This window comes from Convolutriloba macropyga, chromosome 10 (genome assembly GCF_964194025.1).
Source record: "Convolutriloba macropyga chromosome 10, txConMacr16.3, whole genome shotgun sequence".
Classification (NCBI taxonomy): Eukaryota; Metazoa; Xenacoelomorpha; order Acoela; family Convolutidae; genus Convolutriloba; species Convolutriloba macropyga.
In genome coordinates, this window is record NC_134477.1 from 33,040,376 (window position 1) to 33,068,117 (window position 27,742).

At 39.0% G+C, this 27,742-nt stretch overlaps 1 protein-coding gene across 4 annotated transcripts in view; it reads right to left on the reverse strand.

Moving 5' to 3' along the window:
• The window catches only part of LOC142348466 (uncharacterized), a 44,899-nt gene extending 18,582 nt beyond the window's left edge, over nucleotides 1–26,317 (reverse strand). The window contains exons 1-7 of one of the 4 annotated variants that reach the window (XR_012760738.1): nucleotides 26,015–26,317; nucleotides 21,429–21,566; nucleotides 10,380–10,484; nucleotides 9,779–9,923; nucleotides 8,450–8,599; nucleotides 4,901–5,052; nucleotides 4,583–4,707 (exon numbers count right to left, since the gene is read on the reverse strand). Coding sequence is in view for 3 of the 4 variants with exons in the window: in XM_075399839.1 (XP_075255954.1) it covers nucleotides 4,583–4,707; nucleotides 4,901–5,052; nucleotides 8,450–8,599; nucleotides 9,779–9,923; nucleotides 10,380–10,484; nucleotides 21,429–21,566; nucleotides 26,015–26,115 (916 nt within the window). In the remaining variant the exon portion in view is untranslated. Of the gene's footprint in view, nucleotides 1–4,582; nucleotides 4,708–4,900; nucleotides 5,053–8,449; nucleotides 8,600–9,778; nucleotides 9,924–10,379; nucleotides 10,485–21,428; nucleotides 21,638–25,959 lie in introns of all 4 variants that reach the window. The other 3 variants (XM_075399841.1, XM_075399839.1, XM_075399840.1) reach the window with 3 other exon arrangements.
• Nucleotides 26,318–27,742: the final 1,425 nt, after the last annotated feature.

Below are 27,742 nucleotides of genomic sequence, written 5' to 3' on the forward strand. Positions count from 1 at the left end.
TAAAATGTAATTGCCTCGACAATTTTTTGGAATAGAATGCCTTTAAATTTCAGTGTTCTGATCTTCCACTGTTTTGCCGTTGTTGTGGCTAGGACATTGTGGAGGGTCAATCATAACCTGTGGTTCACTAGTTTTCTCCTCATTGTGAAAACTTAAAGCAAGTGAGGTGTTGATCCAGTCTTGGACATCCTTTTCACTTCTCATTGAGCTCCTAGCACTTGAAGTTGTTTCAGATTTGCTACCTTTAGAAACGGCGTCCAGCAATTCAAATTATTGCAGAGTTGCCTCTGCCAAACGTTTCTTGTTGTTTTCCTCCAGTTCATCTAATTCTATTTGCTTTTTCTGTTTAGCAAGGCGAATGGCTGCCTCATTCTGTTCCTCAATTTCTTCGCGCTTCATTTTAGCAATTACGTAATCATGTTTACGCTGACTAGATGTTTTTGACGAGGTCATAATTGAGGGAAGTCTAGAAAGAATGGGAGCCCTTGGTTCCTGGAACTCACTCACTTTATCATCAGCAGAGTTGATGTAGTTTCGTGCTGAATTGAGTATCTTGTCATTTTTAGTTGTCATTGCCTCCAAGTAAGACTCTAATGAAGGAACAAGTGCACTTGGATCCTCCGTTTTTCCAGCAAATGCAATTAGGTCCTCATTTTTGTCTACAACAGTCATAAATGCTCCGTTGCACTTTGTTACTAGGCGTTCAACTTTTACTCGCCTATTTTGACTATTTATACAATGAAGAATATCTTCATGTATAGCATGCAATTCAGCTTCACGCTTTGACCTGGCAGCGTAGAACTTTTTGACTTTTTGATCAAGACTATTAGACATCACGATGTTATTATTTCCAAATACCAGCAAAACTACCACTGCACACTGTTATCTTTTATAAGCACACTCCAAATAAATCAAGCCCACACAAAACAATCCCAACGCAAAAAGACACCAAACACAGCACACTGTAGACAGTCTGTAAAACAAACCACCCAAAGCGCAAAAAAGGTCGTCGAGCACACAGTACCCGACAAAAACAGAAGTGGGGCGCTGAGCGCTATGCGCTCAACGCGGAGGGAGACAAAGGACACACGGGAAGTCGAGCGAGCAACGCGCGACGAAACGGAGACGTTACGGACGGGAAGTCGAGCAAGCAACGCGCGACGCGACGGAAACGGGACAGACGAGAAGTCGAGCGAGCAGTGCGCGACGGAACGGAAACGGGACGTGCTGGAAAGCGGGTGAAAAACGCGCAACGCAACGAACGGGGACGGTGGGAAAGAACGGGCGGGAAATGAGGTCGGAAAGAGCTATGTTAGCGGACCACAGCAAAAACTCAAGCAAACAACCTAGCCGTAACTTCAGAGCAAACTTAAGTTACACCATAGGACGAAGGAGAGAAGCTACTGTAAGACAATCTAACATAATTCAAAATGGGTCTATAACAACAAATTTAACAACAAACTAATTTACGGCAATGCAATAGTACACTAAAAGGATGCAAAGGTCAAGAAATTTAGCCGTAACTCCAGAATAAACTTAAGTCACATCCTATCAAAACCAAAACCAAAACAAACAATCAGCATACTAACGGTATTAAACAAGCTACAGTAAAATTGAATAAACTACAATAGTGTTTTTGTAGACTAAGACAGTTGGAAAAGTCAAGAAACAATCCAGCCGTAACTCGAGAATAAACTTATGTCACACCCTAGAAGGCAACGAGACCAAACCAACTAGCAATCATACAGATACACAAACACACAGCAGCAAAATCAATATACTACAATAGGAAGGCTAGTAAATCAGTAAAGTTGAAAAGTCAAAGGACAATCCAGCCGTAACTCGAGAATAAACTTAAGTCACACCCTAGAAAGCTATAAGACCTAAACAACAAACCAGCATACTAGCATACTCAACATACTACAGAAAAAACAACAACATACTTCATCACATATGACACACTACATCGAAATTCGGAAGAAAAAGCGGAAGAAAACAAAAAGCGGAGTTCTGGGAGAGCGACGTTATTGAAAAACGGAACACGGAGAAATGAAAAGTTAATGGACTAAAAGGATGCGGACGAGAAACGGTACATAAACGAACGATGAGGAAAATTATGGGAACTTGATAATTTTTTGTAGGCCGGAGGTTGTGAAAATTTTCTGAACTTTTTCTGTGTATTGAGTTTCACTCAATTAACGAACCTCCCGTACTGAACTTTAATTTCGCGCGTGTATTAAGATTTGCCAAGTCTTGGTCAGGTCTGACAAGTCTTAAATGTGTTATGGTCATAGCTCGGAATCAGTACTGATATCTAGACTTGGAATTAATATAGCCCAGTACTGATATTGACTTGGCGTTCAGTACGGGCTTCTTGTTGGAGAAAAAGATTTTTGACAACCTTGTCAAAAATTTATGCCTTTGTCCATTTTTTTCTATTTTTTGGTCAATTTGTTTGCAATTTCTTGAAAACGGAACGGTAATCCACTAAACTGGACAACTTTATTCTTGAAAATACGGTTTATCAGTAGTCGGTATTGATTTTCTAAGATTTTTAGAAAGGCCTCAAAATGGACCAAAAATTTTCAAAATTGAATAATTTAGCATTGTTTTCTATTAATTTCCTCTATTTCAGAAGTTATTTTTGATATACGAACCGACTGTATCAATTTTTCTAAATTTTGGTAAATCTACCAAAAATTTCCAAACTCAATGTTTTTTCTTCCCAAAATTATGTTTGCGGGGGCCCCCTTTCCATTTTTTTCTACAAAGAATAGTTTGTTTTTACTGACCCATGATATCGAAAAAAACTGTTCACGGGTTGGTTTTCTTGCCGTCGAACTTGAAGATTTTAATTTACTGCAAAAAATGTGTAAAAATTCTGTTCTGTCTTACAGTTCTTTTTGCCGTCTTGAGGGTGCCCTCATCGAAACTTCACTATATGTCCTGCATCGTCTTGCATAAGGAAGTGTACAATAAAGAACCAATGTGAGCCCATTTCGTTCACTTGAGCATTCCAAGTGTACTTGATGTTAATGGGATGGTTTTCCGCATTTTTTCTGTTGTACACATTGTGATCCAAGTTGGTAGATCCAACCCTAATGCATTCATCAGTAACATTGACCGAATCGCTGTACGCTTCATGCGATGAACCTTTTCCACAGAGGGTGCGCACCATAAACATGTAAGGACACCCAGGGACATTCAAGCCTGTCAGAGGACATTCCTCCTTTCAGTCAACGGTGGTACAAGTGGGGGTCTGTTCATTTTCAGCTGTTCCATCGCAAATTGGAATGATGGCGATCACAGAGTCGGGATTTGCCCCGCTGGTAGTTGTAGTTGTGATCATTAGGGTTATACCAATTGACGATTGCGAGTTGCCTCTGACTGTCACGGCGCTAACGGGCTCGGGTTCTGAAGGTGGCTCAGTAAGGAGCGGCACCAATATAAACTCTGACGAAATAACAGAAATTCGAATGTAAATTCAAAGACGTTTTTCTCAGTATATAAAGCATTATAGCAACAACATGTAAGCAACGTGTCCGTATTAACGATCAATGCCACAAGTGAAACTTAGACGGCAAGGTTTTTTTGATGCTCTTTTACTGGTTTTTTGTCTGATGTTATTGACGTCAAAATAGGTTCGTATTCATCCAACAATTGTCTAAATAACCTAAAAATATTAGGCCGAAAACCAGCTTAATCGATACATATCGTGGTTATATTTACTTAAAATTAGGTTAAAAGAACTTTTTCGGAACTTTCTGCGTATATTAGAACGTATTTAAATCTTATTTAGAAATACTTGAAAGTTTAAAATACTCGATCCTGATTGGATGAAATTCGTTCATTTACTGCGTAACACATATAAACTGATTCTTGAATTAATTCGTGGCGCTTCCTTTGTTCATCTTGTTTTTTGGCCATAAAGGTCAAACACTTTGACCCTCAAAATAACGTTATAAAATACCGGAACTAAGCTCGACTTAACATTCCGAAACAACAACTGCGAAAAAAGTTCTTGATTATGATTCAGGAGAGTTAGTTGAAAACAAAATTCAGCAGAAAGTAGGCAAAAGATCCTAAAAATGTATGAATTATACTCAATAAATATTTGCCAAAGCTTATGTATTTTGAGATCTATGGAGCCAGATCAGACCAAACTTTGTGGCTTCTATTTCTACGTACTGCAAAAGGAGAACAAAAAATGAAGGTCTTGAGCAATGTTCACATCTTATCAAGGTTTTTGCTCACCACTGGCCTTGGCTCAGCCAACACCTGTTGCATTAAAATACGTCGGCTTCCCAATGAATCTGGAATTTTTATTGTGTAAGAACTGATATAAATTCATATCTCTTCTTAAAATAAACATAATCTTGAACTATAAAGGAACCTGTTAGATATCAACAACTGTTATTGATGAGGGGTTTGGTGTTAATGTTGCTAACTTATAAGGAATACACTTAGAGCTGCATTCGAGCGTCGTATTTTTTTTTTAATTTTCAAGGTCAACACCATTATAAACTATATGTCGTGTAAAATGCACTTTTTTGTGTGACCGGGCCAAATTAGGATGGCATACCTTTAACACATGCCTTCCAGAAGACACTAGCAACACAGTCGTTGGTTGAGACTGGAACCTCATTCGGATGTTTCACACAGATCTCATCTCGCATAGTTTCAAGGCTCTTTCGCGATATCTGGAACCTTCAACATATGCAAAATTGTATATGGTTATACAAGGACCAATGAAGTTTTTCCTTTAAAAATGAAATGTAATAAGATGATCATACCATATAACAAAATACATCCAGCATCAGAGATCGAACCTGTACAGTAATCCGCTAGTCCAGTGATATTTGTCATCAATTGAAAAATGAAAAATTTTCTGAATACTTGCCTTATGTTCATTCTGGGATTGTCGGCAGTGTCCTTGATGAGAGCCTCCCACTTGGCCTGAGTCTCTTCAGAGCGGGCTATCTCAAACTCAGGGTGGTCCTGGATATGTTCATCATTGGGTTTGAACACCTCACATCGCATGCACACTTGCAACTACAACAAACACTTCGACTCTTGATTCAACATTGTTTATGGTTCATGTTCGGGGTCCCATCTCGAAAATGCTCATAATTAGACCCTTTGGAGCCGAAAAGTCGTGCGATCAGAATCATCCAGACGATAAAGATGTGTGGCCAGACTTACGCTCGTTCAAGTTCATCGTTAAACTCATGACCCCTTTCAGATGCATGTATGATCAGACTTTGGCTGGCTAATTTATTCACAGTTTCTGGCTTCCTCAAAACTAGGCCGTTGTTTTTTATTGAATCAATCGATAGATATTTGAGCCTTTTTTGTTGCACTTAAACTCGATTAAAAACGAAACAGAAAAAAAGGAATAAAAACGGGAAATCTTTATTGAAGATTTTAGAATTGTTAAGATTCAAGAAACGGCTTGCAACGATCCAATAATTTGACTGAGATTGACTCGGCATTAGGTCCGGGGTAGCACTGGTGGCAAAATGGCCAGACAGCTATAATCCCAATCCTATCACGGAAATGACATAAATAGTTTAGCAAAATAGAAAAAATAATGACGTCACGCAACTAAGGCTGATGAGAGGATGCTCACTATACAGAGATTTTTCAGCAGTTCTGCGTAAATAGATATAAAATCAAAAAAGGAATGGCAAACAATGTAGTAAAACAAAACACCGTAGCCACGCTCAACTTACAATTCCGCAGCTCTAAACATAACCTACTAACGTCAGCTGAATTGCTTTTAGCGGAACGGTGAGCGGTTGGCTTTGTTAGTATCTAGTTGGGATTTAAGGATGCTAGCAAAAGAGGGCATTAGGAGGAGGTGATTGGAGTGGGGGGTCTCAAAGGGTTCAAGCGATGGGGGCATTGGGAGGACTTGAATGGGTCCAAATCGCCACAAGGAGGAGGATGCACGGGTGAGTGTTGGGGAGGTGGATGAATTTGTTATTGGGGAGTTTGAATGGGGGTTCAAACTCTTAAGATTCAAAACTACTATTCCGACAAATAAATTTTATCTCCTCAAAACAAATTTGATGATCGCATACTTGAAGACTAGGTCTTTTCTGAGGACGAAGCGTTTAGGCGTCAGACAAAATAAGTCACGCGTGCACTACAAAAACTTAACCTATAGAATAACAAACAATCTGACGTGTCGTGCAAAATAAATTTTTAACTATGCCCGCATAAGTCAAAACTATAGACAAAAAGATGGAAAAATGATGATAGACTAATCGAACATAAAAAATTACTTTGTGGATGTTGAGTAGTTTGGGGGGATAAGTTCCTCAATTGAGGGTTGGGGTAGTTGGTGGATGGGCGTCCTTTGGTAAACAGGGTCCTTTGGTAAATTTGGATAGATGGGTACGGTGGTTAGGTTGGTGGGAGTTGTTTGCGGGGGATGGGAGAAGAAGTGGAAAAAGGTTTGAGGTGCATAGGTAGGTTGGCGGGTACGGGTAAGATAGGTGGCGTGGGATGTCTCTAACCTCATAAGAAATAGGGACTTTACTGGTATCAAAATTTCCAAATTTACCATTTGCCCTTGAAATTTATCGGCAGACCCTATTAACGTCATTTCAAAAACTAAACGTTTGCTACAATCCGATGTTCGAAAACGGAGGTCAACGTTGTAAAACAGAACATGATGTTCGCAAGCAAAGGAGTCACAGATCCAAGTCATGAAAGACATTCTTTTTCCGCTAGAAAAACATGCAGGTCGCAAACAGGAATTGACTCGAAGACTCGCTAATCGCTTAATAGAAACGCTTAACTATCTTTAACTAACTCTCAAATACCAAGGAACAAAATGAATAACGGAAACGAAAATTGGAATGCGCAATAAAATCACAGATTTTTTTGCAAAATGCAGAATCAAATTTAAGTTTGCAGGTGTTGGTAAAAAATTTGGGCACATGGTAGTGTGAAAATGGGTAGACAACTCGAGGGTGAGTTATTAAGGAGGTACATTGGTGTCGTCTGTTGTTTGGACATTATTTAGGGGTTGTTTTCGATCAGAACCAGCTGCCTAAACAAACTATAGAAATTAATTTTTAAAAAAAGCAGACATAATTTATTGAGTTTGCTTTTGAGTTGGGGCAGGGTGGCAGGTGTGGTGAACTGGTTGCTAGATGGCGAGATCAACGGGTAAGTAGGTGGGAGGATAAGTAGCTTTGTGGGAAATAGGTAGTGCAGGGGCGCGTCTGTAGTTTGACTAGTCAGGAAGAGGGTTTGTTACGGGAAAAAAATTGGAAATTGGCTTTTCAACTGTTAATATTGCTAAATGTTCTTGATTACTATGTGTTAGCAACTATGCTTCTGCTGAAATCAAGCGAAAACAGAAATCAGCTTTTTAAACAGAAGTCTATGATCGAAAATTTAGCCAACAAACGTCGGGCGAATTGCTCTCAAACGACCAACAAGAGGTTGGTTTCTGTATTTGGCAGCTGGGGTTTAGGTTTGCTAGCGTTAGGGGGTGAGCCGAATGGGGAGGAGGTCAACAGATTGGGGGTGAAACTATTGGGAGGCGTTAAGAATGGGATGGCTGACCAGAGGGTATCCAAATTGTCAGGTGGAGTAGGGTGGACGGGGACAGTTGGTTGGGGTAGGGGGTGAGTAGCGGGGAAATTGGAGGGGGAGTGGAGTGCATTATCTGAGGGGGGGGGGGGTGGGTCATTCAGATTAAAAAACACCTCCATTGTTAAAAAGATGAAATTGTTTTCTCAAAACGGTTTTTAATGAATCACCTACTTAGAGACTAGTAAGTCGTTCCAAGAGAGCTGCTCAGCAACTTAATGCACTCCGGGCTTCTCATGTTTGTCTCTTTCTTGGGGAAGAAAGGTTAAAAGGGTTAGGCGAAAAATTGGTCGAGTGAAAAATGGCAACAAAAATGAGCACATGACTAATGTAAATGCTCAAAACTTCGTTTGAGAGCAATTAAAAATATATCAAATATCAGGTCATGAACAAACTTGATTCAGCTAAAAAAAAACTGTTAAAAACCAATACTCCTCTTCGAGTCGTAAAAAGAGAGCAGGACTAATATAATTACTGCAATCTTTGTTTGAGAGCAATCAAACAGCTACAAAGACGCCACTGAATCACTGCAATTATTACTATCCGGTACTGAATTGAAAGCTACGTTGGGTGGTTGGGTATAGGCTTAGAACCCCCCACCACCGTACCAAACAATGATTATATCCAAGGGTACATATGAAACCCCTCCTATCCATCTCCCCACCTTATATTATTAGATCGCAATAGTGTTTTATTATAATATTTACACATTATAGCCCCACTCCATGAAATTTTGCCTCCCATTTCTGTATGTCCACTGCAATTCGATTGAATTTTTCGAGACGCAATCAGCAGAGAGGCTGTAGAAATTAATAGTATTAATGATTAGCAGATTTTGTACCTGTGACTCCTTGAATGCGAAGATGCCCCCTCGTCTGATGAGACTGCAGAGGTCAGCAGTGAACACATACATTGAGTTCACATCACACACCTGGTAGTGGAAACCAAGACCCAACACCATTCCACCATCCGCCAATGGTTGTATCTTTACCTGTATCGATTCAGAAATGAGACAATATTTAGCTTTTCCGATTTCGGAACAAAACCACGGAAAAAACACGCACTTAATTTTAGAGAGGAAATAAACCCCCGAGGAAAAATACCCCACGGAAATAAACCCCCACATGACTGTTAAAGAGCTTCGCATTTAGAGTGTTTGGCCATACCCCGCAGTCCAAGATTATCCTTTAAACCATTAACATCTGTCTCCTCAAGCGTTCCTCTGCTGATTTGTTTAGATAGTACTCTTAGATTCTGCTAAAACCCTAAGAAACCTGCACTAGCTCTTAATGAAACGTCGAATTTACCACGGAGCTACGTATTCAGCGGGGAGAGGGACTGGGTCAGGTAAATAGAGGAAGGACTCGCTAGGTGGGAGGTAGAGGTAGGCAGGGGTAGGTTGGTGTGTTCGGGGGAGAGGGGTGGAAGGGAGTCGCTTCGTGGAGTTGGTGGTAGACGGGATGAGTTAGAAGCATGGGAAGAGAGAAAGGATTTCAATGTGATGAAAATTTATCAAAATGATATTTTCAGACTGCATATTTCCAGAAATTACAAAATATTGATCATTCGAAGCAAGTTAGGTACTCTAATTGTTAATGCCTAACGTTTGAAAATAGAAGCCGATGTTCGGAAAGAACAAAGTCAAGTTTTAGTTCATTAACAGACAATAACAATTTTAACAACAACACTTTAGCATAATGGAATTTCGATTTAATGCACGGATAGGTCAAAATAACCCCTTTCTCCAGCGAAGAACGGCAAAAATTATTTAAAAAATATGTTGCCTTCTAAAGATGCAACTTCTATCATATATAAACCCGTACTTTAATAACTATGTCACATTTTGGTTCCCAGTTCATGTCGAATGTCTTTACCACAACCGAATGTTTCGTGGATTAGTTCAACGAAACTATCTTTAAAGAACAAAATTTGGATGTCAATATTGCAAGCTTTTGAAAGAGGTGGCAGGTTGCAAGATCTTGTAAGATTAAGATCCTCTTGCAAAACGTTATTCTCCTTTTGGAAGGATCTCGAGAAACCATGGCATAGCGTATTCATATGTATAGAACAAGATAATGTGAGTTCATGTAAGCTTACAAGACGCATTTCTCATTCATTGCACGCTCGAGTGGTGAAAAGTTTGACCTTTTTACATTGCAGACAAACAAACCTTGAGAAGGTATGATTTAGAGATGGATTCTCCAAATTGTGAGTCTCCTAGATTGCCATTGATGTTGTCATCTTCGTCCTCATCTTCATCATCGTCTGTTTCGCAGAATGTGGCAAACACAAAATCATTCTCAAACTGCTTCTTCCTACCAACAAAGTTTTTATCACTTAGTTTTTTTACTACGACTTCCTAAAACTTTGCCGAGTTGTTTGCCCTTAAAAAACGGGAAATGGGGCAAAGAGTGAGAAAATAAAAATTTTCCTTGCAACTCTCTTGTTAATAGAGGGTAAGGAATGAGGAATCTGTAAGCGTAATTTGCAGATTTCCTTTTTTGATAAACTTTTATATTACGGATCTGAATTTTAAAAAGTTTGCAAATCACCACAAGTTTAGTCTTACAGATGGAGGTGCTAGGCTGAAAGAATCTATGCTGAGACCTTCCCAGACTGAAATGACCGATACGACCGAAATTACCTCAATCAGACCAAATAAATTTTTTAAAACAGAATAGATCCCATTATTTATGAGTTCAAATAAAGGAAATAAAGTAGAATGACTATCGTTAAAATGCAAGTGATGCATGGTTGATATTGTTACGTGCTTGAGTTCCTTGATGGTGACATCTGATTGGTCAGTTATAGTCAACAGAGCTCCTTGATTGTCCATATGTATCATTGGGCGACTCTTTCCTGCTGGAATGACTATTCTGAAAATATGAAACTTTTACATCAAAGAAAGCAAAGACATGCAGCTTGCATTTTTTCAGAGTTCTAAAGCCGCTCATCATTTTCTTGTTACCGCGAGCACAATTCAACTATCAATGTGATGAAGTTTGTTAATGTTCCCAAATTTCACAAAATCTTTAAACATATTGCTTCACTTTATATATACCAATGTCGAAATTACCCCCCTAATTACCCCCAAACTGATGTAGGAGTGGGGGGGGGGGGGGGGGGGGGTAATTGTCTATGGGGGGTAAAACCATTTAAGATTAGGGGGCAATGGGAGTAATGGGGGGGGGGTAGTGGGGGGTAATGGGGGGAGTTTTTAGATTTTACCTCCCAAAATACCCCCCAAAAAGATTTATGATTAGGGGGTAGTTTTAAGGGGAGAAAACGATTTAAGATTAGCGTGGTGATGGGGGTAATGGGGGGAGTTTTTAGATTTTACCCCCCAAAAATTAACCCCCTAAAAAAATGTAAGATCAGGGGGTAAATTTAGGGGGGTAAAGAGATGGGAGATTAGGGGGTAATGAGGGTAATGGGGGGATTTTTCAGATTTTACCGCCCAAAAATACTCCCGCCAAGATGTGCCCGCCAAGGGAGGTAAAATGATGCATGAGTACATGAGTAGGGGGTAATGGGGGTAAAACGACACAAGAGTAGGGGGTAATGGGTGGTTACCCCGCATTACCCCTACTCTTACATCGTTTTACCTCCGTTACCAGCCTACTATTACATCGTTTTACCCCCCCCCCTTAAACCCTACTCTTGCATCGTTCTACCACCCATTACCCACTTACTTTTACATCGTTTTACCCCATACTCTTGCGTAGTTTTATCCCCCATTACCCCCATTACCCCTACACTTACATCGTTTTACCCTCCATTAGCCCCTACACTTACATCGTTTTACCCCCTACACTTGCGTTGTTTTACCCCGTATTACCCCCTACTCTTGCACCGAATTACCCTCCATTCCCCCCCCCCCCAAAACGATGTAAGAGTTTTGAAGGGAATTGGTTAAAAATTTTCCCGATTGCCCCCCTAATCTGACATCTTCTTTGGTAAAAAGTCTTTGATAGCATTTTACTGACAAAAATTGTGCAATATGCAAAAAAAATCCAAAATTTTTTCTGCTGCATACTTTTATTTAGAAGAGATGTTATCTGTACATTCAACAAACGCCAATTTCAATTTGGCAACAACGCGGAGTTTCCATCTCAGAGCATTTTACTGGCAATCCAGCAATTATCAATAGTATTAACAGAATTCAGTTTTGAAACATTGCATATCAATTGTATTCTAAGTTGCCTTATGCTCATTTTATTCTCTTTATGTTTAGAATTAGATCACCCAGACTAATTTTAACTTTATAATGTATAGACTGAAATAACTTTATACTGTATAGCGCTGAATTTAGGTCTGGTCGTTTTTTGTAGCTTATAACTGGTAACTATTGGTAATCACGCTCTTTATACTTAAAATAGTTTGTAGGAAATTATCACATAGCCCACTTAGCTCAGTGGTGACGATCTGCTCTGCAGAATAAATGTTACAGGCGCCATGTGGAAATTCAAATCGCAGATGAAGCAAATCTTGTAGACGGGAGTTCAGCTGAAAATGCAATTTTCAACGCATTATACTTATATAAAAAGTCAAGACAAACCAGTGTAAATTGGGACAAGAACAGAGTACTGGCCATCCGAAAAAAAACACAATTTCTTTAGCTTCAGATTGATTTAAAGTTAAAAATTCCTCTGTTTATGTATGTTTATCTATTTTTGTACTTCCTGGACGCTTTTAGTGATTGGAGACTCAACAAAAACAATATGACCACATCAGCTATTTTCAACGCTGCCAAAATATTTTTTTTACAACGGCTTTATATAAGTTTCTGTTCGCCTCATGGAAACATAAAAGTGAAACAGAAATTTTATAGGAGTTACAAACGTGAAAAGTCATTGAGTGCAGTTCAATTAATTTCCATGTCCTTAAGTTATCATTTACAAATGAAACTTCTAGGCGACAAATATTTATATAAATACTTCATAGATTCAAATAATTAAAACTCTACTGGGCGTTTTTCAAGTAATTTTTGGCATTTTGTTTGTTTAGACTGGAAAAAGATTATAAGGTTACTAATAAATTATCTGATTTCTATATCGGTTTTGTAGAAAAAGTGAGCAAAAACTTATTTACTCTCTATAAAAAGTTTAAGGTCTCAAATAGTTCTTTTCAACTGTTTAATATGCATCGTTCTCATTACTGTTGTGTCATATAGTAACAGTTTTTTGCTCACTGTTATTTAGAAAGCGGCATCCAATACTATCAAAGTTCTTCAGCATACTCTTTATGACACAGTTTTTCATAATTATAGCACAAACGCTTTCCTAGTGGCTTTCTTCCGCATGTTTTTATTAGAGAAATTTACTTAAGTGTTCAAAGAATAATTGTCAGATGAAAGGAACATCAGTTGAATGAATATACTAATCCAAAACAATTTCCAGAAAAAAATTCTTTAACGATTGCTAATGCTCGTCAGAGGGTCATTCACATAAAAAATAGCGTAATTTTTTTTATCGCACCGAGAAATTTTTTTCTGTGAAATCACACGAGACGCATTTTTCACACGATTGTGTGCTATCACGCGAGAGTTTTAGAGTGATTTACAGGATACACTCATTAAAAAGATCCAAAATTTTCAGATCTCTGGTTGTTCTTTATCAGCTCTTAGGCAATCAAACATATACTCAAATTGGCAAAATAAAATTGATTTTCTATTAAATAAATACAAGTTTACCCGATCTTGTTATGACAACCGCTTAAAAATATAAATGACTTCTGGGGTTTTTGACAAAATTTTGAATCTTTATTCAGTTGTCCTGAATGGGTGATGAAAGAAATTCATTTGCCCAAACTTCTCTCAAATTTAGTTTTCTACAAAAGCAAAAATTAAAATTAAGAGTTTTGCCGTTTTTGCTTCCGTGTATTGATAATTCATGTCAATTAATTTCATTGAAGACAATCGTAATCTTTGAAGCAGTGAGAGTCTATTTTTACACGTTTTAAGCTTGTTTAGGCAGGCTAAGTCAACTTTTTCAGTTCAATAAAAAAGATTGAACTGAAAAAGTAGCTTTCATTTCCCTGATTTTGAATTCCCCTGACCTTTCGAGGTTATTTCTTTTTCTCATCGCTTTTATAAATTACTTGATTTAAAACTTTTACTCAGTTTAAAGGAAATGAGAGCAATTGTGCTTCTTGACGGCAAGTAAGGGTCAGAAAAAATTAAATTCGGAGAACCAGAAACTTTGTTTCTCTTTGATCAATGTTGTTGCGTACCCAATGCAATCATTTCCTTCTAATTTTTTTTCAAAGTTTCTTAGGGAAACGCAAAGTTTCTTCACTATACAAAAAAAGTTTTTGTTTAATACGTGGAGTGTTTTAGTTTATTGCGTGAGCATTAAACTGATGTTTTTAAGGGATTTTCGTGACCCAATGCGAGGTCATACCAACCTGTGGTACAATAGTACATTTTTAGTTTGAGGTTATTGTTTGGTGCAGCTAAATTGGTTCATTTTATGTTTAACTTAATTTAGTTCATTTCATCTACTTTTAATTTGTTCATTCATTTAGTTTTAATTTTGAAGATCGAATCTTATGATTTCATACTTGTAAATTTGTTTACATCCTGTGCATGATCTTTTGTCTGTTCACATTGTTTCGTGATTGTAAGTTGCCGCTTTTAGGAATATAACCTTATGAACAAATTGTTAATCAGTTTTGTTAATTTTGTCTAATTTCATTCTTCTCAATTTCGTAATTCAAAATAGTTGACCCTCTCTCTTAACTAGAATCCGATTAGCCAAAGTCTTAATTCAGACGTATCAAAAGTTTGGTATCTTTCGCTGAGCGAAATACTCTACAAATAATTGAAAGCGAATTCGCTCCACCAAATCGACTTAAATTCTGTAACTCGAATAGTTTATTCTAAAGCAACAAATAAAAGCCTTAAACCGCTCCGCCAAATCACCCTTAATTGGCCGCTGTAGAGAAAGCTAATTGGTACCACAAAACAACTCATTCCTACAGATTGTAAATCTGTACGACATGGCGCAGTCAGCTCGAGAATTGAGAAAAACACCGTTGTCGATAGAGCCATTTTGGGAACGACCAACTTCAGACCCACCAATCAGATGGAAGAAATGGAGAATTCAAGTAAAACTAGCAATTCTCGCTCGCGAGAATATCACTATAGACACATTGCTACAACCCAAACCATCGACAGTTCGTCTGCCAGCGGAACCGAAGTACGAGATGCCGATTGACGACACAACCGAGGAAGCAGAGAGAGAGCGTAGAATAAGAAACAACCAGTTGAAGTTGCAATGGGAACTAAGATGTCGAAAGATAACAGAAGCGGGAATACTATGCGGGGAACGTCCATGGAATTTGTGTGACCAAAAATGCGTATCTCTATTGTACCTAAGTATTGGTACTGAAGGACGACGATTACTAACACAAAAATTCCCGCACAATATTTACGATTTGACTACCCTCAAACTCTGGGAAATGATGGAGATTGCCTTTATCCGCCCAAGAAACATCACATTTGACAGATATGTGTTCTTCTCTCGGAAGCAAAAGAAGGGCGAAACTGTAGAGCAATTCTACAGCATCTTGAAAGAATTGGCTGAAAATTGCGACTTTGAAAACCGTGAAGAAGCAATCATCAGGGACATTTTCATCACTAACATGCTGGATGATGACATTCAGCGAGAGCTCCTACGGGATACAGTTGAACCAGAGAGGGCACTCAGCATTGCAGTCAACATGGAAATGGGTAATCAGAATCAGCAAAGAATTTCATCTAATAACGGAGCAACTGGTAGTACGGTGAATGCAATACAACAACTCAATCGATTTCGCGGCGCGGGTGTACGTGGAGCTCAATCAAGCAGAGCAGTCACCAACCGTGCATCCGTTGGACAATGTCGTGGTTGTGGTCAAATCTGGACACCTACACATCGTCAGGTTTGCCCCGCAATGGGTAAGAAATGTAACCACTGTGGTTTGCAAAACCATTTTGCTAAGCTATATCGTCGAAGACTTAATAATACAAGAAACAATCAACAAACCAATCGCATTAACACTGTAGAAACGGCTGAAACATCTAATCAAAATTCTAGTCAGGAAAGTCAGAACGTCAATTATATCAATTATAATGAGCAAATCAACTCAGACTATGATTCTTCGGATGATAATTACGATGCAACAGTTGAAAATATGAATTCACCAAATTTAGCACTGAAAAATTTGTCATTAACGATCGGAAACACAAACTGTGATTTACTTCTCGACTCCGGCAGTGGTTGTACCATTATTAATATGTCACTTGCAAGAGAAATAATGCTCAATTGTGCTCAATCACAATGGTCGGAGAAAAGACCATTGGAATTGAAGTCATTTTCTAACGATATCGTTCAACCCCTCGGCACTTTGAAAACGCCGGTAAAATGTGATGATTGGAGCATTCAGAAAGCAAAAACAACAGTTGTAGCCGATGGGTTTCGACCAATATTAGGACGAGACCTTTTTGATCAGTTAGGCATCACAATTTCTCAGAAGCCTTGTCCGCAAACAGAGGTTAACAATATAGATCCACCTTGTGCAATAAAGAAATCACTGGCAAAGGAGTTTCCTGATTTGATATCCCGAATTGGAAAATCAAAAAATCTCACGGTCAATTCAAAATTCCACAAAAATTATCGAGTAATACATCAAAAAGGACGAAAAGTGCCCATACACCTTCAACCGAGAGTGAAAATTGAATTAGAAAAACTGTTAAATGAAGGACATATCGAAAAGTTAAACAACTGTTCTGATCAATTTTTCATATCTCCGATTGTCATTACGGTAAAAAAGGACAAATCAATCAAAATAGCACTCGATTCAAAAATCCTAAACAAAGCTATTCATAAAAACAAGTATCAAATGCCCAATATAGATTCGCTAATTCAAACAATTTTGCAAACACTGTCAACGGCGCCGCAGGAGACTACTTATTTCACGACTCTTGATTTGCAATACGCTTATAGTCAACTTAAGTTACACAGTGATACGGCCCGCCATTGTAACTTTAATATTGTTAGCGGAGATATGACTGGGACATCTCGATTTAAAACTGGATTTTACGGTTTGACGGATATGCCAGCTGAATTCCAAAAAGCTATTGATTGTACTCTTGCCGGTTTGGAAAATACTTTCTGTTTCTTAGATGATATTTTGATCGTTAGCAGAGGTGGAATCGAAAAACATCTAGACTTAGTACGAAAATGCCTAATAAAACTGGACTAGAAAACTTACGCATAAATCTTGCAAAATGTCATTTCGCGAAAGAAACGATTGAATGGCTCGGTCATAACATTACACAATCAGGTGTAACCCAACTTTCAAGTAAAACGGATGCAATTGGAAAATTATCGGCACCCACTAATCTTAAAAAACTTCGCTCTCTTATGGGTTCTGAACACCATTTAGGAAAATTTATCCCGAATTTGTCACAATTATGTTACCCCCTGCAACCATTGCTTAAGAAAAATTCAAAACTTCTTTGGACGGAAGTGCACGATAAACAGTTTTCTCTAATAAAAGAACAAATTACGGAAACCACTAAAAATAAACATTTCAACCCGGAATTAGAAACACGAATTAAATGTGACGCCTCGCGTAAAGGATTGGGATGTGCACTGGAACAACGAACACCTAATGGGTGGCACACAGTAGCATTCGCGTCACGATTTTTGAACTCTGTTGAAGACAGATATAGTAAAAACGAACTAGAACTTCTGGGTGTTGTTTGGTCCGTGGAACATTTTAAGTATTATTTATACGGCAAAACTTTTACTGTGATAACTGATCATAGAGCACTTCTCTCAATTATGAGAGAAAATAGATCTAACAAATCATATAATAGTAGACTGACACGTTGGGTAGATCGTTTACTACCATTTGACTTCTCGATTGATCACCTTCCGGGCACCAAAATGGGATTAGTGGATTATATATCTCGCGACCCGCATCAACAAGCTTCTAATATATCTGCATATGACAAGCAATTTATTGTAGCTAAATTGGATGTAATTAAACGTAGTGCGAAACGCTTCTTATTAAATGCCGAAAATTACGTCGATTTCGCAGCGCGAAATCAATCTACAAAATGCGTCGTAAATAATCCAAATTCCACTAATAACCTATGCAGTGAATTTGCCCCGCGAAATCCAGAACATTCTACAAGCACGCAAATTGACGACTCAATTAGCGAATTAACAATCAATAATTTGAATTCCATCCCCAAAATCGAGAGAACTAACATTCCTCACTCGCTTTTTGCCTTAAACCGACCCACTGAACAGTCACTCTCTAATTTAAATCACTTTCAACGAATCGCAACGAAATTCAAGAACGTCTACATGATGTCCCAATCAACTTCCGATGATGAAACGCTGATGACAGTTAAACAATCGACCCCATCGAGAGTACGTTTTGCAGAAGAGGGACCTTCAACGGTCCAAGCAGCACCCGTGACTCCGATAACACCCACTACTGATACAACAGCCACTTCGCCGTCAGTAGACGATTTGTACCCGGACTCATTCAACTTCGCGCTCTCCAAGATCTTCTCCAGCTCTTTAATGGCCAGCCTGACAACCAAGGACGCGATCTTGAAGGAGATTCGCGACTGCATTTTGACGGACAATGAAGGTAGATGTAGACAAATATCCCCTTACATTCATTCCTTCTGGAAAGACTTGCATGTAAAGAACGGGTGTGTCTGCATAGACGACAGAATTGCTCTCCCCCATGCGATCAAAGATGCCTATGTAGACGCCATCCACGCAACTCATCCTGGCACATGGGGAATGACTGATATGGCAACACACGCGTGGTGGCCATATATGCACAGGGACATAGCTACCAAAACAGCAAAGTGCAACCCCTGTGTCAAGATTGGTAAAAATTTAAAACCTATTATACCAGCAAATAACATGGGCACCATTAAAGTTATGTAAAGTTCCTAATAAGAAATTCAAATTGATTTTGGAGGACCCATCTATAATGAAAAAAATCAAGAGATTTATTTTCTTGCATGTATTGATCGATTTTCGAAATTCCCAACAGCAGAAGTATTTGATAGAGCTAATGCAGATAATATTTTGAAGTTTCTTCAAGAATATGTTTTGCTACACGGTATACCCCGTGCAATTAGATTGGATCAAGCTAGATGTCAAACGGGGCAACAATTTAAAACATTTTGTAATCAAAATAACATACAGCTAATCGCCGCGCCAATACACGACCACAGAGCAATTGGTTTGGTTGAAAAACTCATTCAAACAATCAAGAATCGCTTAGCCTGTATTAAAACGGCGGCGCAAAATCAATTTAATGTAAAAGCATCAATAAATTCAATAATTTATCAGCTACGAATATGTCGTCAAAAGACTATTAACATATCACCATTTGAGGTACATTTTGGCAGAAAAGCGAATACACCATCAAGCAATATAACGACAAAACCAGACCCAAAAAGGTTAACTTACAAAAACATTCTAAACAAATATTTAGATTTGGAGACTGTCAGATGGGACCGGCTTATCACAGACAAAAACTGGAACAATGATGAGCGAAGTGACATTGAAATAGAGGTGAACAAGGACAAACTGGGCAAAGAGGCGATGAAACGACAAAAGGCGGACCCAAACAAGGAATCGAGATTAATTTCTCATCCAGATGTCGGCCAATCGATACCCAGAACAGAATCATCACTGGAGGTAAAATTGGCTAAAAAAAGACCGCGCACAAAAAGATCAAAGAAAAGTCTCGACGGCTTATATGGCGTCCTAGCACCAGGATCGTCAGTAATTAAAACAAATGAACAAACTTCAGTAATTAAAGAACCGGGAGATGTAACAATCAGGAACTCAAATCTAGCAAAGTTTGGGACGAAGGCGGAACGTGACACAGAACTGCAGGTATACGCTAACCGAAGGCCAAAACTTCCCACGGGCAAAACAACCGAGGAACTCATAAACCACCATGCCAAGGAATCCAGGAAAAAGTTAGAAGGAGGGAACGAATGAAACATAGAAAAGTGGCAGATGACGTCAGTACAGTGTCGTCAATTCACTCCAATGTTACACGTGCCCTCCGAGTAAGAATGCCAACAAAGCCTATAAGACAACTATCAACGGCGCCGCCAAATCAACCTACCTAATCGAATAACGATCTCGCGGTGCCAATGGAATTACCAACTACAGGCATTGTCATCGTGGAGCCACCAAGCAGGCCAAAGAGAAAAGCAGCTACAAAAGCATCAGTAGCATTACTTCCCTCAAAAAGAAAACGCTCCGCAATATCGACCACAGAATTGGATGAATCTGTGACTTCAATTCAAACTTGCCCTCCCACAACCTCAAGTACTGGAGCAATTGGGAAACAAAGAAGACGACAAAACATCAAGAAACAACAAATTGAAAATAAATCAATAATCTCGGCCATACAAACTGCTGCAGCACAGTCTAATCAAGAGGAGTCTAACTTTACAGTCGGCCCACGCTCTCCAACAACCTCATACCCAACTCAATTCTACGTCTCTCCAAATTATGAAGAACCAGAGTTGTCCATGACAGTTGGCGAAGCGGAGAGATATTACGAAAAGAAAGTGATTAAAGTGCATTTAAGTAAAACTGTTGCGTTCAAAACTCTGATTAAAACAATACAGTATTAATTATTTTAACAAGTACATGTGACTATTAATTTCCTGATAAATAACATGTTATTTATTTTCGCCAAGGGGGAAATGTGGTACAATAGTACATTTTTAGTTTGAGGTTATTGTTTGGTGCAGCTAAATTGGTTCATTTTATGTTTAACTTAATTTAGTTCATTTCATCTACTTTTAATTTGTTCATTCATTTAGTTTTAATTTTGAAGATCGAATCTTATGATTTCATACTTGTAAATTTGTTTACATCCTGTGCATGATCTTTTGTCTGTTCACATTGTTTCGTGATTGTAAGTTGCCGCTTTTAGGAATATAACCTTATGAACAAATTGTTAATCAGTTTTGTTAATTTTGTCTAATTTCATTCTTCTCAATTTCGTAATTCAAAATAGTTGACCCTCTCTCTTAACTAGAATCCGATTAGCCAAAGTCTTAATTCAGACGTATCAAAAGTTTGGTATCTTTCGCTGAGCGAAATACTCTACAAATAATTGAAAGCGAATTCGCTCCACCAAATCGACTTAAATTCTGTAACTCGAATAGTTTATTCTAAAGCAACAAATAAAAGCCTTAAACCGCTCCGCCAAATCACCCTTAATTGGCCGCTGTAGAGAAAGCTAATTGGTACCACGAAACAACTCATTCCTACAGATTGTAAATCTGTACGACACAACCATTACAATTAATTTATACTTTTCAGAGATGTTATACTATCTACTGTAGATGATTGTATTCTACATGTGCGGAACAAAGAAATCGATAGAGTTAGCAAAAAGTTCATAGGTTTTTGAAAAAACATTTTGTTTTCATTTCCCCGACCAACACCATCATTTCACAGAAACGCCCTATTTTGATTCGAAAATGGACGGCAATCCGTCTGCCACATATTACATATTACATATTACACAGATAGTTTGATTTGACAGAAAGATCAAAATTAGGCTATGTTAAGCGCAAAGTTTTGCCATAAATAACAGAAGTGATTTGAAATACAGAAGTGAGTTTTTGTCATCATACGCTGATCATGCTCAAACTTGTTCAATTAATACGAACATTTGTAAGATGCTTTTTATCTTGCAAGATTCTTGTATGCATGATCTTCATTCGAAGTGGACGGGGAACCTGAAAAAGGTCCGGGTCTTACCTTCCGGCAAGTTCGCCGTACCGACTGAGAGTTGTTGCAATGGCGCTCTGAATAGTCTCAGTGTTGATTGAGTAGTCATAGAAGAGAGTGCACCATATATGGAAGGGAGGCATCAAAAGATCCAAATTCGACAATTCACTTCATCATCCAATCATTCACTCAATTTTAAGTTAACGTGAGAGATAGGCGGGTTCTTTCCCATTACAGCCCTACAAGAAATTATAGCCATGTACTCCCTCCCTATTATCTATATTGGGGTGATGTATATTACATGACCACTCAGCTGGGGGTGGAGGGGAGGGGGTGTGCGGGGACTTCGACTTATGGAAAGACGAAAATTCTAGTGTTGGCTTTTTTGGCTAAAACTGTTCTGGCCCCCCTGTTTTTCAACCAAACTGAGTCCAGCAAGCAAGAGGCGTAAAAACTATACAGCCACTAGCCTGAGGGGGGGGGGGTCGAGAGAAAAAACTGGGGATCCGATAACACTTGAAGCGCATAAAAGATTTTGAGCGCAGAAAAAATTTCGAGCACACTTGGGTCTGATCAGAGGTCAATTTGTCTACTTGGGTCTGATCAGATGTCATTTTGTTCTGGGACAGTCTGATCAGAGATCCTTTCTGGGATGGTCTGATGAGAGCTTGTTTTGATTTCGAACGGTCTGATCACCGGTTACTTCAGTCTAAGATGGCCTGTTCAGAGGTCATCTTGGTCCGGAACGGTCTGATCAGAGGTCATTTGATCTGGAACGGCCTAATCATATTTCATTTAGGTCTCTCTCGGATGATCTGATCAAAGGTCATTTTGGTCTAGAACGGTCTCATTAGCGGTCATTTTGATCTGGAACGGTTTGATCACCGGTTACTTCGGTCTAAGATGGCCTGTTCAGGTGGTCTGGAACGGTCTGGTAAGGGCTGGTTTTGATTTGAAACGGTCTGGATGGAGGTCATTTTGGTTTAAAGCAGTCAAATCAGAGGTTGTTATGATCTGTGCAGAACGATCTGATCAGAGGCCATTTTGAGCTAGAATGGTCTGATCAGTGGTCATTTGGTCTGGAATAATCTGATCGGAGGTCATTTTTGTCTGGAACGGTCTGTTCAGAGGTGGTTTGGATCTGAAACTGTCTGATTAGAGTTCATTTTGGTTGTGGTTTTCGACTGTGTAAAAACATTAAAACAAATGAACAGTACTGATAAAAATTTTTCAATTATAAAAAATCCACGCTTAAATATAACCTTGATCTTACACAAATTCAACAACCCCACCACATCAATATGAAATCAACTGCCAATTTTGAAAACAGTCAACACTTCAGAGGCTCATATGACGCAATGTAAAGTATACATTTTAACCTCATAACTATAACAAGAACATCGCATTAAGCAGGCAGGTAAATAAAAGTTAACTAATTGGAGGATTTTCTTTATCGCAAGTTGTACTGAAAAATTGAAAACTTCCAAGTATGGTGGTGCCTCCTCCTGTTTTTTAATCCGAACTGAGTCCAGCAAGTGAGTTGCGTAGAAATATATGACCACTTAGTTGAGGGGGGAGGGGGCGAAGAGAAAAAACTGGAGATTCGAACACACTTGAAGCGCATAAAAGATTTTGAGCGCAGAAAAAAGATCGGGCACACTTGGCTCTGTCTGATCAGAGGTCACTTTGTTCTGGGACATTTTTATTAGAGATCCGTTCAGTCCCGGATGGTCTGTTGTGAGGTCATTTCGATTTGTAATGGTCTGATAGGAAGTCTTTTTGATCAGGAACGGTCTGATCGGAGATCATTTTGATCTGGAAAGCTCTAATCAGAGCTCATTTTGATCTCTCTCGGATGGTCTGATCAAATGTTTTTTGGGTTGGAACGGTACAATCAGAGATCATGTTGGTCTGAGATGGTCTAAGTAGAGGTTATTTTGGTCAGGGTAATCTGATCAGTGGTCATTTTCGTCTGCAAGGGTCTAATCAGAAGTGTCATAATGATCTAGAAAAGTCTGAACACAGATCATTCCGGTCCGAGATGGTCTGATCAGAGGTTATTTTGATCTGGAACGGTCTAATCCGTTTTCCTTTCGGTCTCTCTCGGTTGGTCTGGTCAATGGTCATTTTAGTATTGAACGGTCTGATCAGCAGTCATTTTGATCTGGAACTGTCTGATTACAGGAAATTTTTTTGGCTGGGATGGTGTGTTATAATGTAATATAGGTCTTGGACGGTCTGATCAGAGGTGATTTTGAGTCGAAGCAGTCTAGTTGGAGGTCATTTTGACCTGAAGCGAGTCAGATCAGAGGTCATTTCGATCTGAAACGGTCTGATCAATGGTCATTGCGGCCTGGATTCTCTAATTAGTCGTCATTTTGTTCTGGTATGATCTGATCGGTGATCATTTTGATATTTAACGGTCTGATCAGAGCTCCTTGCGGTCTGGAATGATCATATTGAAGGAGATTTTGATCTGGAATGGTATGGTTAGAAGTGGTTTTCATCTGGAACAGTCTGATAAGGATCAATTAGATTGTGGCTTAAGGCTTTGCCAAAAAAAATCTAACATAGGGACGGTTGTGAAAAAAGTTTTTCGATTATACAAAATCCACGCTGAAATGTTACCCTGATCATACACAAACTCAACACCCTCAGCACAAAGATATAAAATCAAATGCCAATTTTATAAACCACTCAAAACTTCCAAGAATCATTTGACTCAGTCGAATGTATACTTTTCACCTCAGAACTATAGCAAGAACATCGCATTGAGGAGGGAAGTAAATAAAAGTTAAAGCATAAAAGGATTTTTTTTATCACCGGTTGATCTGAAAAGGAGAATGCCCCTGTATGGTGGAGTCTCACTGCCACCCCGTTTTTTCATCCGGACTGAATACAGTAAGAATGGAGCTTAGAAATTAAACGGCCATTAAATTGAGGGGGGTGCCAAAAGAAAAAACTTTGACTTCGAACACACTTGAAGCGTATAAAATATTTTGAGCGCACAATAAGTTTCGAGCACATTTAGGTCTGTCTGATCAGAGGTCATTTCGTCCTGAGACAGTATGATCAGAGATCTTTTCAGTCCGGGAGGGTCTGATGAGATGTCATTTTGATTTGGAACGGTCTGATAGGCGGTCATTTTGATCTGGACTGGACTGATAAGAGGTCATTTTGATCCGGAAGGGTCTAAAGAGAGTTCACTTTGGTTTGAAGTGTTCTAATCAGAGGTCATTTAGGTCTGAGGTGGGTGGTCTAATCAGAGGTAATTTAGGTCTGGAACGGTTTGATCAGGGGTCATATTGATCTAGAAAATCCTGTTCACAGGTCATTCCGGTCTGAGATGGTCTGATCAGAAGTGATTTTGATCTGGAACGGTCTGATCATTGGTCGTTCCGACCTGGGTTGTCTGATCAGTGGTCATTTTGGTCCGAAATGGTCCGGTCAGAGGTGGTTTTGATCTAGAACGGACTGCTTAGGATCATTTTGGTTGTTGATTAAGGCTGTGCCAAATTAACCTAACAAATGGACAATTGTGACGAAAGTTTTTGAATTATACAAAATCCACGCTGAAACGTTGCCTTGATCATACACAAATTCAACACCCTCACTACAAAGATATTAAATGAAATGCCAATTTTATAAATAGTCAACACTTGATGGCTCAATTGAATCAATTGAATGTATATTTTTTCACCTCACAACTATAGCAAGAACATCGCATTGAGCAGGCACGTAAATAAAGAATGATCTGGAAAAAATGGGAATTTTCCAGTATGCTGGTGTCTCACCCCCCCCCCCCCCCACCCCGTCTTTCCATCCCAACTGAGTCCAGCAGGTAAGGAGTGTAGAAATTGTAAGGCCATTAAGCTGAGGGGGGTCAAGCGAAAAAACTGTGTATCCGAACACACTTGAAGCGCATAAAGCATTTTAAGCGCAGAATTAATATCGGGCACACTTGGGTCTGTGTGATCAGAGGTCATTTTGTGCTGGGACAGTATGATCAGAGATCTTTTCAGTCCGGGATGGTCTCACGAGAGGTCATTTTGATCTGGAACGGTCTGATAAGAGGTCATTTTGATCTGGAACGGTCTAATCTGAGTTCATTTCGGTGTCTCTCCCGGATGGTCTGATCAAAGATCATTTCGGTCTGAGGTGGTCTGATCAGAGGTCATCTCGGTCTGGAGCGGTATGATCAGAAGTCCTTTTTGCCTGGAACGGCGTGTTCTGAAGTCAATTCTGTCTGGAACAGTCTGATGGGAGTTAATTTTGTCGGGGTGGTCTGATCAGTGGTCATTTTGAACTGGAACAGTCTAATCAGAGGTCTTTTTGTCCTGGGTGGTCTGATGAGAGGCCATTTTTATCCGGGATAGTTTGATCAGAGGTCATTTCGGTCTGCAACCTCGCACTAAATTATCGATTACCAGTTGTCTACAATATTTTGCACGACCAGTTTTGAGGGATCCAGCTATGATAGCAATTATAGGTGTGTCGAAGGAAGGGGCTCTGTTTTTAGAGTTATACCTACGCTCAGTGAGAAGTAATAAAGAAACGCCACCTTGGTATATTCTCTTTAGAAATGTAAGTGAATGCATGTTGGCAAAGCGTATAGCCTGTATGCTCCCAACTCCCACTTGTCAGCCTTGTCTGCTTTTACCACTACTTCCGTTTTGTTCCCATTCCCCGGAGATCGATTTCTCTTTTTGTCTCCCATCGTAGAATGGAAGATTTGAGACAGACTGAGAAGGTATCCGGAAGTATAATGCTGTAGCGAAATAAAAGAACTGTAACAATTTATTTAACAGATCAATTGGCACTACCCGACAGTCTTGCCGTTCTCTAAGTGTATATTAGGTCACTCGTCTAACCTAGTGACAAACCCTGTGCTTTTTATCCAATAATATAGCAGTGTTAAGAACGAAATGGTTTATCAATAATTTGGTTCAACAAAATGGTTGATGAAAATGGTCAACAATCTGTTAGTTGTGGTGTGCATTACAAGAACTGTCTACTAATACTGGTTAATTTAGAGATGTTTAGTTTTTGTATCCATTAAACAGCAATACTAGGAGTAAATTGGTCATTAACACTGAATATTATAGGACAGGTTACGTAAACATCGATGAAGTTCAAAAAAACGCACATTTATAAATTAAGCACATTAGATACTGCTTTCGATGCTCTAATTAAAATGGTTCCACTTGACCCGGGGCCATGTTTCAATCCATTAACAACTCGCTATTTCGAAAAGCAGCAATCTGATATACACCTGTTAGGTCGACTGCTTTATAATACGTAGCAGTAATGGGTAGTTCAAGTAATTTTCCGCATTGGTGAACTGGTTTTGGTATAAGTTATCTCAACATATTCAGAATGCGCACTCTTGTCAATTAATCAAATTAGGGTACTGTTTTCATCAATCATTCTTAATGGTTTTAATTTGTGACTTACCGGCGTCGTCTCAATCCATTTAGAACCTGGAATATCTGAGAGCAGTGGTCTACTCAATATTCTAACGCTTCTTGAAGAACCGTATTCTTAAAGGATCGTCACGATGCAAGTAGGCCGCAGACTAAAACCGCTATCAACAAGTGTTGAAATCAGTATCATTGTGTAGTCATTTTAAAAGTTTTGTGTGTTCCATTCATCTATTTGAAACACAAAAGTGCAAGTTTTAGAATGCCAGATCTTAACAGTGCCAGGCTTTAGAATGCCAGATCTTCCATTATACAGTGCCAGATCTTAAGGTACCCAATCAAGTAAAAACGTGCCTTTCATTTGAAATTGAACGTAGAGTTGTTACATAGAGCCCCAATGAATGAACACGTGTCATAAGGGATCTTTTCCGTTTATAACAGCCCCCACCTGCTTAGTGCATGCATATTAGTTCCACCCCCAGACCCAAGTGCTATATTTCAACAAAGATTTACTATGAAATGGCACGTGCTACCTAATTGGGGAGATGATAACGTTTTGGCGGGGGGGGGGGGAAGAACCACCGATCAAAGTTCGATAGAATTCAGGATCAATTTTTTGGAGTTTTTCCAGCCATTGACGTTTTTCACAGTTCGTTTTTGCCAATGAAGTATCCTTGCCTGCCATCTTTTAATTAGGAAAATTAACCTTTTTCTTTTTATTTAAAAAAAAACAGAGATGATCGGATTGAAAACATTATATACATTTAGCAAAAATGGGATCTCTTCCGTTTGCGCACTTCCCGCGAGTACGTTATGCACCCCATTTACAAAGCTGTTGCTTTTATAGGGCGAATCATTATTAAAAAGATACGGCTGTGGGTTGCAAATAAAAAACACCCTCTATGCTTAAGGGTATAAGGTGCT